A 14,060-nucleotide genomic window follows, 5' to 3' on the forward strand; every position below is an offset into this window, starting at 1 on the left:
TGTTGAACTAGTTTCAAATGTTTAGATGATAAATTGGTATTTTACTCACAATTCTGACGTGGCAACACCAACAGGAAGCTTCACAGGCCGACATCTGACACAAATCCTGGAAGCTCAGCTGTAGCTTATCCATTACTGTCCATCCCATCTTCCCTGGAGACGAGAGACGACACACTTCAAGTGCAGCTTGAACAGATCAAACTGCACCAATGAAGGAAGGGTCATTTGTCATGTCCATAACAGCTCAGAATGCCAAATCATTTTCATTCATGTGAATATTTGCACTTACCAACATTTTTTTTCTACCAGATTGATCTGTAGATATTAGCTGGAAAAATATCAGCAAGGATGGAAGTGCTGGATCGAGGTTCAGCCTCCATTTTACTGTTAGCTGCTTCTTCAGCTCTTACTACAAGGAATATTTTTATGATCCATCTGCCAAGATAGACGTGTAGAAAAATGTATATTTTTAAACCAATGGACTAATATTAGACATGGGTCAGATATGTGTCTGCAACATTTCATATCAAGTTTTATTGTAATTACAGTACAACGCACAGTGAAATTCGTTCTCTGCATTTAACTCATGCTAGGTATTAGGAGAATGAACCTAACACACATGTTTTTGATGATGGGGGAAACCCACACAGAAAGGCCCGCCCGCCCGCCCGCCCGCCCGCCCCCGGGAATCAAACCCAAAGAAGTTGATTTACAAAATAGAATTGCTGTTAACACACGTACACATGCAAGACACTTGTCAGGACTAGAGGATGGGGCTGGTGTCACACAGATGTTCTGTTGTTTAACCCATAGATGGCAGTCCTCCTCCAGACAGGCAGAGCATGCAGAGCCTCACCGACACCGACACGCAGACACATGGAGATCATGCTTTCTGTGGAGAAACCAGAACAGGTATCTTGGGTAATGTTTCCACAGAACAATGCATTCATCATTTGCACTTTAATTCATTCAGTTTTTAATAATAGTTGAAATTCTCTTTGTATAATCTTAACTCTTGTTTAATGATTTTGCAATTAAATGCACTGCAGAATGAGTGTTTGTTAAAACCAGGCTGACAAAGATCTTGTCAATTGTAAAAAGGCGTCAGGGGTTCGAAGTTATTTAATAGAAAATGTACCATTAGTTTTGTTTGTGTGACAAAGCATTCAGACATTTGTTGAGTACTTAATTTAAATGGGCAGCATGTGACATTGTTTTTCTTCCAATAATGTTTTGGTGGTCAGAATAATTTGAAGTGAATTGGAAGCTCTTTATGCAGCACCAGAGCTGACATGCAGCCACAGTAACAACAGGTCGAGCGTCTACAGAGGAGGATGAAGGCCATGCGTTATCCTGCGTTCATGTCACTGTGTGATGAATGGCAAAGGTGGGAACGATTCCCGTGATCATTCCCATCAGCTGATGCTTTAAGGCAGCTGTATAATTGCATCCGTAATTACAACTAGCATGGTGATGTGAACGCTACATCTGAAAGTGGTTATTACGGTTTCTCAAAACTGTGTCAGAATTCTGAAAGCAGAATTAAAGGTGTGTGCGGACTGGACATGAGGCTTTGCGTGATTGGCCCAAATTGGCTGCTGGAGTGTTTTGCAGTCTTCTATGTGGCCCCAAACAGGTGATAACCAACTGTGCAGATGCTAGCTAGCAAAGTATGCATCACAGCGTGCCTGTGCTGTGTTTGTGTGACCAGGATTCAATTCTTTCTGTTATTTTCCACCAGACATTCATGAATTCTAGTCATAAAACCTCAGGATAAGCCCAAATCTTTCGCTCATGTTGATCCATTTTCAATTGACATAATGTTTTGACACCTTAATTTGCGCTGCCTGGGCAAATCTGCATTCTCACATCTTTGCATTGACATAAAAAGCAGACGCAACCAAGGCAAGTTTACTAGTAAAGCACATTCCAACAACACGGCAATTCAAAGTGCTTTACATACAACATAAACGCAAAAAGACATTTAAAAACACTCCAAGAGTTAGACAGAAAATAAAAAGCTAAGACAGGAGAGTAAAAGTTACAGTGCAGTGTAAGAAATGAATCATTTTTCAATTTAATAAAAGGCAGCGGCAGCCTTGATTTAAAAGAAGCTGCAGTTTGTTCCAGATGTGTGGAGCAAAAATCTTCTCCAGGTTTCCCAATTGCATATCTTGCTCAAAATATAAAAATGGACATAAATGAAAGCTATTTTTATATTTGAGTAGGTTTCAACCCTCTTGCCTCATACAAACACAATTGTTTCTTATAGGCTATTCATGTTATAATAGCAGTCTTTCTAAATGTTTGTTACCTTGTTATCTCTGTAGCAGATTTCCCTTTGTGTACTCTGTTTATCTGCTTCTTTCTGAACTCTTCAGTTGAACACATTTCCCCAACAAATGTAAATAGTCTGTGTTAAATCCTGTTACTGCTCATCACTGGGGATCTTTCAAGGCAGCCGTGCAGATTACAGTAGCTCACCAGTCACAGGACAGGACAACAGCTGTGTGTTGGACTGTAGAATGCTGTAGGCTTTGTACATGGATAACAAAGACGTTCTGAACCACACTGATGCAAACCTGGAGATGCATGAAAACTGTCTGGCTTGGAAGGCTTAAAGGATTGGTTCAGATTTTTTCAAGACTATCTCAAAACAATACTCACATGCCACATGTACGTCGCTGTAATCATTCCTCCTCTCCATACCGGCCCTGTAGCAATCCACTACACGGCAAACATGCAAGTCTAGTTGAAGCTGATGTGAGGCTCCAGCAGTGTGAGTTCAAGTGGGTCCAAAGAGCCGAAGTGAAACCAGAACGTCCAGGTTCTGCTCCAGAAGTAAGAAAACATCATTCCAAATCCCACTGACATTTGTAACTACGCTAATAACTAAAAAGCCAGTCATGGAACAGAGCCTTTGTCAACAGTGTGGCGTAATCTTTTAGAAGAGGACAGAAATAAAAAATAAAATAACCCGATCCAAGTCATGTATTCAATATTTGTGTTTTTAGCAGCCTTTAACAAACAGCTAGACATTCGTGGGCACGTATCACGCGAGGCGAGGTGTCTGGAAAAGGCCGAACAACAGGGGAGAGGTCTGAGCGTTTTTAGACAGCAGACATTCCCCTGACTGTGGAAACACAGAGGGAATTTCAGACTAAGAACACTTTGGAAGGCCTGCCTGCGTTTGCAGAGGAGGAGCGATTACAGTGAGCATGAACTCTTTCACTGTACATATGACATGTAGAGTAGTGTACTATGATAGACAGGCCAAATCCAGACGTATCCTGGAAATATAGTGACATACAAGTTGTTGTTAGCTATCTAATTAGCCAGCAGGCCATTTAGCACCAACATGCTAATGCTGCTTTCTGCTAGCACAGTGTTGACCCAAGACACCAGCTGGCGAACAGGATGTCAGGGACTGATCGAATTAAACAGAATTTATTGTAAGATGACACTATAAAGCCTACTTTTAACAGCTAAAGTGATTTTCGGTCGGATATTTTTGCCTTAGGTATCTAGATGCCTGTGGAAACCTGAACGCTCTCAGCTGGTCTTTGACAGCCATGGCTTGCACTACCAGCTGCTTTAAAGGGCCACTCCACAGATTTTACACATAAAGGTCAGTCATGACTTTACTCTCTGCTCTGTCTGGGAAAACAGTTCTTTACGGTCTTCTCTGGCTCTGGAGAAGCTTAGTCAAGTCTTAGAGAATATAACCCTGGTGATGTCATAGTGATGTCATGCGCAGACATGCCGGGCTGTAAAAGGAACTTCAAACACACTGGACTAATACTGAAGGACATAGGTGGGTAACATTTTCGTACTAATTCCACAAAAAATCAGGCATCACTTTGCCAGAAGTGGGCGATTTAAAGTACATTCAAATCAGCACACTAACTTGAGACTAAAGTGATTCAACTTCTGACTCTAAAGTGAATTTGACGGAGGTATTGTTTGTGTGGAAAGAGACAAATGTGTAAAGTGGAGACGTGTAAAGTCATTCTTCAGTGTGATTTAATATGCATTCTTTCTACACATAATGATAATGAGATGAGATGTGACACTGCTGCTGGAGATGGTGATGTAACGATGTCTGGGGTTTCCTGCTTGGGGTTTAAAAAAACACTACTGGGATGTTTTGTAGCATTTTTTTGTCCTTTTCTCGTTAAATAAAATGCAGAACACTGAATATATACTTTAACAGTGTGCCTGAGTCACTGTGTCGTGGAGTAAATGCCTCACACACCAGGAGAAGATTAAGCCAAAAGGAAAGCGCTGGACAGATAAGAAAAGGTTATGTCAAAAGTGAGATTAAAAAGCAAGATGAAAGATTTGTGAATAGTAATTCAATAGTGCTGAGTGAACCAATCATACATTTTTATAATGATTGGTTATAGTTAATTAGATATTAGCCATTATTAATAATATTAATATATATTTTAATTAATACTTTAGTATTAACATACTGGACAAGACTTGTCATAATGATTTAGAAGGCGATAATATGTCAGAAGTTGACATATTGTCAACATAATATGTCAGAAGTTGTGTTTTAAGCTTCTTCACCCCCCCCTCCCCAGTGGCCAAAGCAGAGTCAGATATTGCAGCTTTACCGGGTTGGTTTCACTCCCGTCTGGTGGTATATAAAAGCAAAAAACCAAAGCTATCTGCATGCACACATACCACGAGAGAGGACGTGAGAAGATGTCTTTTGTAATTTGGGTGAACCGGCCCTTTAATAGATGAGTTAAACAGTACGGGGGTTTCACATTATACACAGACATGACTGCAAAGACACACACGTACACACTCTTCCAGTCGTGGTGGAAAAAGAGGCGGGGGTCTAAGGGCTTGCTTTGGCATAATTGGAAATGTTAGCACCTCACTGAGCTGCTTTTCCACAGCTCAACCCCCCCCCCCCAGAAATAAATATTAACTTCACCTATATAAACATCACTACACTGACTTCCTACTACCTGAGCAGGGTAGTACCTTGTGCGTGTGCATACAACGCTGAGGGGCGTGACAGAACGTCGGTATTTGACGCCGTGGGAGCGCCGTGGGGGTGGGGCAGATAGCCATCATCACCAGACAGGCCTTGCATAGTCACACGCCTATACATCGAAAGGAAATGTTCAAATGTAATTTTAATGGTCAGCATTCATGTCACTTTAAGACAAATTAAGCCTAAACACAACCTTAAATGTTCCTGCTGTTGCCTCATCTGACTTTACCACAGCATCTGACCTTCTCCATCCTTCAACCCTAATTAGCACACACACAAACCCCCGTACACACCCTTTTCCACACACTGGCAGATGTCTTGGTAACAAGTGTAACCCAGTGTCATTTGCAGGGCATCAGAGCCTTTATGGAAACACACACACACACTCACTGTGGAAAATACCAACATAATCTGATTGCCATTGTGTCTATTGCTTCCCCCACCTATCACACACACACATTTTTTACTGTATCCGTAGGTCTAATATTGTAGACTAATAATAGGCCTTATGCCTTGACAGCAGCTAAATCCGGCAGCGCTGTCTTGTATTACTGACACACTGTGAGATGGAGAACTGCCCTCATGCCGAATATAACAACTTTCCATGTATTTATAGGCCTGCCGGGAGTCAGAATAGCATCTGTGTGTATTGAAAATGAACCTGGCTGACTGGTTGGGAATATTTAGACCGTGTTCCACAGACAGTTACTATTCATAGCATTCCATTACATCACAACAGAGCCATTCTGGTGGGCAAACAACAGGTGCTCAGACTTATACTACAGGTGTAGGGCAGAGCAAGTGTTTGCAGCATTGTGACATCAAGTCAAGTTTCTTTGCTGCTGGTGGAAAAACTTACTGTACATTGCATCAGCTATTGGCTTTTATAAACAAAATGTGATTTGGCCTGTGGATGTGATACGGTGCCCCCGTTTCTTTCTCTTTTTTATCTATCGAGTCTTTTCCACTGCTCTCTTGTGGACTTTACTTTACTACCAAAGTCGATGTCATAATCATCTTTGGATTAGTGATCAATGCTTTCGCTGTCAGTGAAAATCCGCTGTGCCACCGCATTAACGCGAGCGATGCTAGAGACTGCGCACAGAAACCAGGCAGCGGATCGGTGTGGGAATAAGAATCTCTTTTAATGAGGTTCTAAACTGACCTTAGGCTCAACTTTTGCTGCAATGGAATTCATGATAGGCGTCTTTGTTTGACCAGTTGTGGTTGTGCTCTACAGGCTCTCTCACTCACACACACACACACACACACACACACACACACACACACCAAGAGCAAGCAAAAAGGTTTTGCAAATGTTTTGTATGACATGCATTCTAAATGTTTGTTAGTCATTAAAGAGACAACATGAACTGTGGGGAGACTATATTTGTTTACAGTGAAATTAGGTTTGGATTGATCACTTCCAAGTGGAAAATGACCGCACTAACACCAGCGTTTTGTTTGTTCCCTCAAGTTGTCACACTGTCACACACTGAAACAAGTACATAAAAAGGTCAGGATTTTATTTTGATCAATTTAACAAGCATTTTCAATACAAAAATATACATACCAATGCAGTGTTTTAACAGAACATGAAGTTTTTCAGTACTTCACTCAGACAGTTTAAGATCATTTCCAACAAAACAGAAACAAAACATCACGATATCATAATCTTGATGTGATTCAATACTAAATGAATACTCAGTCTGTGACTTGCTACTCCAGCTGATGAGACAGAAAAGCCTGAGGCGTTCTGGATAAATGTATCATGTCTACCACTTGAGTTTGGTGTTATATTATTCCTTTGATCAGCAGGTCTTACTACGTTTGCCTAATGCCCATTAAGGCAATGTAAACACTCCTTCAGCTGTTGGTTAGGGTGAATGTAAGGTGTAGTCCTTTGAACTGCCAGGTGAGCCTTTCAGCAGACAGGAAACGGCCCCTGAACACTGCCAATGCTACTGTCTGGGCAGAGCTAGGTGTTGAAGGACACGTCACAGTTTCTGCCGCAGATTTCATCTTGATGTTGGCCAGAGTGACCATTTAGCTCATCTGACTGCTCGCTTTACAAGACTGCTGACTAAAAGGGGACGTATGTTGAGCCTGTGCACCTCCTCTAAGGCAGCTACAGAGAGATCCCACTTGGGGACTGTTTGTGTTTTCTCCCACAAGTTTCTGGTGACAGTGGAGACTGTTGAGAGTGAGGACGACGTCACGCTAGTTGAAGAAGGACTCAGTGATCTCTTTCAGTAACACGTCTTCACTGCAAACCCTCCGCTCCGTCACAGTGAATGAAAGCACATTTACTGCGAGCCTGATAATGTACGGCACATCTGTAGTATTATTATTGTGGTAGTGATATCAACTATTGAAATCCGACACCCAACTATAAATCTAAAGCTGCTGTATACTGGAGATGTCGACGAAGTGTAATTCCACCTCACAACATCAAGCATGTTGACTAACTATGTCAACACGTCTCCGGTGAGGTCAGGAGCATCCATCGCAGCGGGGAGCGACAAGACAGTGTAGTGGGCGCCTGGCCTAACTGTCACTTCTAACATCACTGTTACCAGGCAACAGGGGCAAAACGCCCATTTGTACTGACTCACTGTAAACCCTTGATAAATAATAGTTTGTTTGTACACATTTACACTTGGGGAACTAAGCAAGTGGTTTCTGATGATCAAAAAAAAGGCTGTGGTCAAATCAAAGTGTCGTCACATGACACGGCATGGGGTTTTGGGATCCACACACCAAGAGATCCTAGCGGGTCTTTTGAGACTGCCCCAGAAACACTGTTGTTCAGCCAACAGCGAGCAGGCTGACGCTTACAGGCTGTCAGGACAGCGGGCAGCCCGCCTCTTGGTGCTTGGCTAACAGAGAGATCCTGGAGAAGGTCTTGAAGCAGCTTGCACACTGGTACTTTTTCACTTCAGAGTGGGTTTGGAGGTGAGCTCGCAAGTTGGATCGGTCGGCAAACGCTCGACTGCAGTGGAGGCACGAGAACGGTTTCTCTCCTGCAGAAGGAACACAGAGATTCATGTCAGTCATAATGACGGGGGGTTGTAGTTTCCTGTTTCTTGTAATCCATGAACACTCTGACCAATCTCAACCACATTCCAAGTAAAGAAGAGTACCCCCACAGACTGGGTCAAACCCGCGTCAGGGGTCTACATGAATGGGTCAACGAGCGTCAGTCGGCCCTCCTTCACAACCCTGGACGCAGACTGGAGGCTGAGAAATGACTTCAGTGATACTGGCGTTTAAACACCATTTAACCTTCTCCCCGAAAAAGAGAGAGAGAGGGAGGGAGGGAGGGAGAGAAATAGAAAGTGAGTGGGCGATCGAGAGAGAGGGAGTGTGTATTTGGACTGAAAGTTCACTTTTAGCTGGTGATTGTTCAGTGAACTTCTGTGGTTTCTCAGTGAAGTTCATGAACTACACTGCAGACTCAAGTCTCTGCTAACAGTCTGAAGCAGGGTGACGAACGGGTCCAGTGTGGGCTGAACACTCAGCGGGTAGACCCGCGTCACATGCACGGGTCCTATCAGAAGGGGGTATAAGACTGGATCCAGATCCTCGAGGATACGCCAGATGTCAGACCTGTGTGTTGAACATACAGTATCTTGAATTATGGCTGCATCTGGCATTTTTCTAACTCCCCGAAACAATCGAGCCAACTTCCCTCCCAAGCTTTCCAATGCTGATTTAGTATCGCACTGCCACAAAGTTAGGGGATTTAATATGACATGAATCAAAGCAGCAGAGATATCTTGACTTTTAGTCCCTAGTATGATTCAAAATCAAAAACAAAACACTGGATCCTACATTTCCCATAATGCAACCAATAGCATCTCCTCATTAGACCCTCCCTTGCTCCTAAATGCATGCGCCTTTCATAAATTCGTAGTCTCTGAGCCTGAAATAACCCTGATGACATCACTATGACATCATCAGGGTTATTTCCTCAAGACTTGACTAATGCTGCGTTCCAGTCAAAGTCGGAGGTCGGAATTTCCCAGGTGAGAAGCGTTGCAGGTGCACAGCGTCAAATGTAAACCAAAACCACGGCTGACCGTGACCCCCCCGAACGGTCAGCAGCGCCCTTGGTGCTAACTAAAAAGATTTGAATGAAAATGAGCGACATAAATACACGTTACTGGTTAACTGTGTTCCCGTCCAGCTACATCGGTAGGTAATCTGCAAAAGTCAGTAAATATTGTATATTTCATAATATTTTCACATTTTTAATATTTTCCCAAATAACTTTTGTGAAGAGAAGATGACTTTCAGAGACTGTTTACCGTAACCAGCGACATACTTTGACATCAATTAACATGCAGAACAGGTTTTACTATGGGATAGTATGTATTATTTTAACTAAATACATACTTTAAGTTGCCTTTTAGTTGATGGTTTACCATTTACAATGCACGCTTCCACGGTGCTGCCATTGTTGTGCGACGTCCGACAGCCGCTTCTTCATGAAGTCCGGGTACATGGATTTGCCCCGGGTTCACAAGTAGGAACTCCGACTTTAAGTGGCGCTCCACTGTACTTTTTCTAGTAGGTCGGAAATGTTCCGAGTTGTCTGGAACGCAGCATAAGCTCCTCCAGAGCCAGAGAAGATAGTAAACAACGGTTTTCACAGACTGAGTAGCGCTCACCATGACTAGTAAACTGACCTTCATGTGTAAAAACAATAATGTAACAGTAATGTGCTGAAGACACCCTTAAATGTGTGAATGCGTGTGTTTCACTGACCTGTGTGTGTTCGTATATGTCCCTGAAGCAGCCAGGGTCTAGAGAATGCCTTGCCACAGAGTTTACACACACAGGGCAGTGTGTGTGTCCTGATGTGCATCTTCAGCGCTCCCAGGCTGACGTACTCCTTCTCACAGTACTTACAGCTGAAGTACTTCTTACTGCTCCACTCGCACCGGAGCTGCTTGTGTTTGGCCAGGCCCGAGAAGCTCAACAGCTCTTTCCGACAGTCCAAACACTCAAAGCTCTCCTGGCTGCTGCTGCCCGGAGGGGTGGCTGGAAAGAGGGCCAGGAGAGGAAGGGACGGAGGGAGGAGGCTCTCTCTCTGCCTGAGGTCTCCTGTGACACACTGGATTTCCAGGTTCACTTTGGTACAGGATTCAGCTGGTTTGTTGTCTTCTACAGGGCTTCTACTGTAAGCCTCTGAAGAGTGGCCTAAAAAGGAGAGAGGGGAGGTGTTTGGAGAAGATGGAAGAGGACAGGAGGAGGAGGAGGAGGAGAGCGGCTGGGCTCTCTGCTGTAGACGTGGACTCTGGGCTGGACAACGATGGTGAGGGAGGACGTCACTGTACAGCAGAGAGTCTTCATGGGTGCCGCAGGGGGCCTCTGTGGAATATGCACACACATTTGCCTTATTATAGTTGTGAGGTGCTTCCCTCCAACGACTACATGAGAGCAGGCGGAGCAGGTTATGGCTTGCTGTGATCACTCCTCCTGTATACTGGCCATGAACAGATCCCTTTGTAGAGCAACTACACTTAAACCTGCGATCACTGATTTCTTTGGCCACAGCAGTGAACACAACACTGACATATCACCTTTTAAGTTGATATGGTGAACTTACAAGTTACAGAGCGACATGACGCCTCATCAGGAGGCGAGTCTGTGTCTCCTGATGGACGTCAGTCCGGTCTTCTCTCTGTCAGCTCTGTGTTTGGTCTCCAGCAGCTGCTGAGGGAAACATCTGGCTCTTTAGCTGCTAGATGCTCCGCTACGTTCACCGGCTGCTCTCTGACTGAGCCTGTCTGCTGTTTGCTGCCGAGCGGCTCGTGTTCAGAGGCTTTTTACAGCTTCTTCTCTGGAAACGACGCTCTGAGAGCTGAGAGGGAACCAGAGCAGCAGCAGACGAACAGCGAGCTGAAAGTCTCTATAAAGCTCCGTGAGGACCAGGGGAGCTGCACATTCAGCTGATAATTCACTCTCAGTTCATTAGTACGAGCGACCCCTGTCACATTAAATATTGTTTTCACAATGTCATTTGATACATTTTTATTCTAAATATTTCGATTCTAGCCACTTTAAAGGGCATCACACACCAGCGGCGTCTTGATGCGAGTCATGTCCCAGCCTCCACACACACCAATTCTCCACAAAAGCAGCAATTTTATTCCATTCCCTCCCCATCCCTGTGCTGTGCCAAGACTACTTCTTCCGTCTACATGACATGTGTCAACTGATGTGACGCTTCTCAATGCACACGGTGTGTGTTGCACTTACAAACTCCACAGTCCTCATTCTGTGCAAAAATGCATTCTACAGTTTGAAGCTAATATGAGGCTTCAGCTGCCTGACCTGAGTTAGACATATCTACGAGTATCTCAAGAAGGTTTGCAGTGTTTCGATCTGGCAGCAAACCTACACCTAGGCGACTCCTCAGACACAGCTCAGCGAGGGAACACAAAAAAGAAGCTCAGAGCACAGAAACTAAGCGTTGGTGGACTTGGCCCTGTTACATTGGAGTCACTCTGTGAAGAGATCTCTTCTTGGCCAGTGTGGACAGCAGAAATGATTACAGCAACTCATAACTCTTTGAACATACATATATGTGACTTTTGTATTATGTTAGACTTGAAAAAGATCAGAATGATCGTTTAAGAAAAGTGAACTGTAAATTGTATAAGCTAAAAATTCTGTGGACTTAACTGAGGTAGATTCAGTGTTTTGTAGACTATATACATGCCTTGTGACTCAAGGGACCATTCACAAGCTTTTTGAAGCTTTCAACCACACCTCACAGTCTTCATCAGTGAATGTATAAAAATGGATTACATATATACAGATCGGCTTACAAGTAATACCAGGGTTAGAATCACCGATATTGAATAATAATTAAAAGTGGCTCATGGGGGCGCCCTGGTAGAGCGCGCCCCATGTACCAAGGCTGAGTCCTTACCACAGCGGCCCGGGTTGGAATCCAGCCCACGGCCCTTTGCTGCATGCCCCCCCCCCCCCACAATCTGTCTTCAGCTGCACTATAAATAAAGGCAAAATGCGGCTAATGTACTATCATGTACACAAAGTGTCATTTATGTAGTGAATGTATCATTATTGAGGTACTTCTGTGCCCAGAATGGGATCTAACGTGAGATGCATCCATTTTTTGGGTATCGATCCTTTTGACGCTAGTATCTATACTCAAAACAAGACTTATACAGGACCTGGTATTGGTAGTGTCGGTACTTTAGGTATGAATCTGCCCACCCCTAGTTCTTTTCCAAACTTTACCAGTGACTGTTGCTTATTTAGTCATGAATATTTAATGTTAAAGAGAATATTAACTCGAATCCTAATCTTCACTCAAAAGATCCAAAACTATTTTTGATACCGATAGGAGTTAAAAACACACACACGCAGTAATACAATTACTGTGATCCAATCTTAAAAAATGTGCAGGAAATCATCAAGTTTGTACAGCTTGTGTCACTGTATGTTTGCTTTAAATTGCATATGATTTCAGTCTTATTACCAGCCCTTCTTTCTTGGCCCTATTCTGATGGTAATGGCAGCTCATCAATACAGTGGGATGGGGAGCTGAAGGCTTGCGCTCCCTTTAAGAGCTGTATTGGAACAAATACAAAGGCTGAAGGAGGGATTTGTCAGGAGGAGCCTGGAAGGCCTCTACATAGGCTCTTGAGGCTGCTTAATGGGGCCCTTCTGGTCTCTCAAGGACCAGGGGACAATGCTATAACTCTTTGGGTACGGATTTTGCACCTGCTAAATACAAAACTACATTTTTATTTGTGGCCAGACAAATCTGTCATTTCTCTTTATGCAGCATTGTTTTCTTTAATCATTTTGTAAAGAGCTAAAGACAAAAAGAGACGATTTAAACTCTGAACGGTTGTGCAGGTTTAAAACTACTCAAAGTCTTTAAAATAAAACCTGAAGTTCTAAGCTCAAACTGTTTGTTTTTAGTCTCTACGAAACAGTAATCCGATGACTGTCAGCCCTTTACATCTAGGACTACAGAAGCTCAGTAAAAGTACTGACATGTTAAGGAAAAGGCCTGCATTCAGTTTAGAGCAGTAAAATGTACTCAAATATCAGAATTAAATGCCTCAGTCTAAAGCTTGACATGTTTAATTACTGATGCGGGCCTGTTCACATGTAGTGTATTTTTTATGTAGCAGGTGTAATGTACAGATATAGCTTAGGGAACTCTATCTCCTGTAATGAATATACAGTCTTCACCTACAAAGCAGTCGTTTCCCTCCTTCAGTATTTCAATAGTCAAAAAAGAAACAGGCCTACTGAAGTATACTCAAGTGTCTCTGCCTCCAAACTGCACTCGACCGGAGCAGCGTCCTGCCAGCTCCTGCTCTGACCGCCGCTGTTAGCCTCCTCGGTTAGTCACAGCGGCCAGCAGAGTCTTACCCTCCGTCTCTGACTTCAGTCCTCCATAGTTTGGTTTCTTTGTGCTGTGCTGTTTCTTTACCAGGAAAGACCGCGGCATGTTGTCGCCCTCTTCGCGGGAGGTGGTCGGCCGCGGGTGTCGGTGCTGGTCGTGTTGGGTTCACAGCGGCGGGCTGAGTGTCTGCCCGGTGGCCTCGCGCTTCTCCCGCTGGCTGGCGATGGTCAGGTGTGAGCCGCGCGGGGGAATTTCCAAACACACCAGTGTCGAACCAATTACAATGAAAGGACAAGCGCAGGGGGCGGGCTCTGCGTGTCAATCAGCATACCCCAACAAAACAGGTGTATGAATGGAGATAGTGGCTCACTACAGAGGCACGGAAACACTTCCCGCTGCTGGAGCTGGGGCTTTATAACACAGGCTGCTCACACCAGCAGCTGCTGCTGAAGGTTACCCAAAGTCTTAACAGTCTCAGCGTGAAACACAGCAGCATCACATCACTGCCATGCTCAGAGGAAGGAAGACCAAAGGCCCCGTTCACACCTGGCTTTAACATGCGTCTCCACTGACCACTTCCCCGCTACATACATAAACACTACATCACTTCCGTTTGCCAAGACCAAATGCTTGTTTTTAACCTGAATT

General features: G+C 44.0%; 1 protein-coding gene across 3 annotated transcripts; it reads right to left on the reverse strand.

Annotated features, from left to right (window-relative positions):
* Positions 1–2,828: 2,828 nt before the first annotated feature.
* LOC122883932 (zinc finger protein SNAI2-like) lies at positions 2,829–14,060 on the reverse strand. Of its 3 annotated transcripts, XR_006379763.1 has the most exons (4): positions 13,439–14,060; positions 9,785–10,390; positions 8,158–8,623; positions 7,919–8,037 (listed from the first exon to the last, which is right to left on the reverse strand). XR_006379763.1 is itself a non-coding variant. In XM_044213078.1 (3 exons), exons 1-3 carry the CDS (start codon positions 13,515–13,517, stop codon positions 7,859–7,861), a joined length of 693 nt encoding a protein of 230 aa, XP_044069013.1. In that variant the 5' UTR covers positions 13,518–14,051; the 3' UTR covers positions 2,829–7,858. The 3 variants fall into 3 exon arrangements, 2 of the variants coding, with proteins under 2 accessions (XP_044069013.1, XP_044069012.1); XM_044213078.1 differs by lacking the exon at positions 8,158–8,623 and having other exon boundaries at positions 2,829–8,037; positions 9,785–10,219; positions 13,439–14,051; XM_044213077.1 differs by lacking the exon at positions 8,158–8,623 and having other exon boundaries at positions 2,829–8,037; positions 13,439–14,045.

This window comes from Siniperca chuatsi, linkage group LG11, assembly GCF_020085105.1.
Source record: "Siniperca chuatsi isolate FFG_IHB_CAS linkage group LG11, ASM2008510v1, whole genome shotgun sequence".
NCBI classification, from domain to species: Eukaryota; Metazoa; Chordata; class Actinopteri; order Centrarchiformes; family Sinipercidae; genus Siniperca; species Siniperca chuatsi.

Excerpts from the sequence above, each read along its gene's own strand:
- LOC122883932 (XM_044213077.1), bottom strand. The coding sequence starts at position 13,517 with ATGCCGCGGTCTTTCCTGGTAAAGAAACAGCACAGCACAAAGAAACCA. Across the intron at positions 10,391-13,438 it reads ACTGAAGTCAGAGACGGAGG|AGGCCCCCTGCGGCACCCAT; the intron begins GTAAGACTCTGC and ends CATATTCCACAG. Across the intron at positions 8,038-9,784 it reads ACATATACGAACACACACAG|GAGAGAAACCGTTCTCGTGC; the intron begins GTCAGTGAAACA and ends TTCCTTCTGCAG.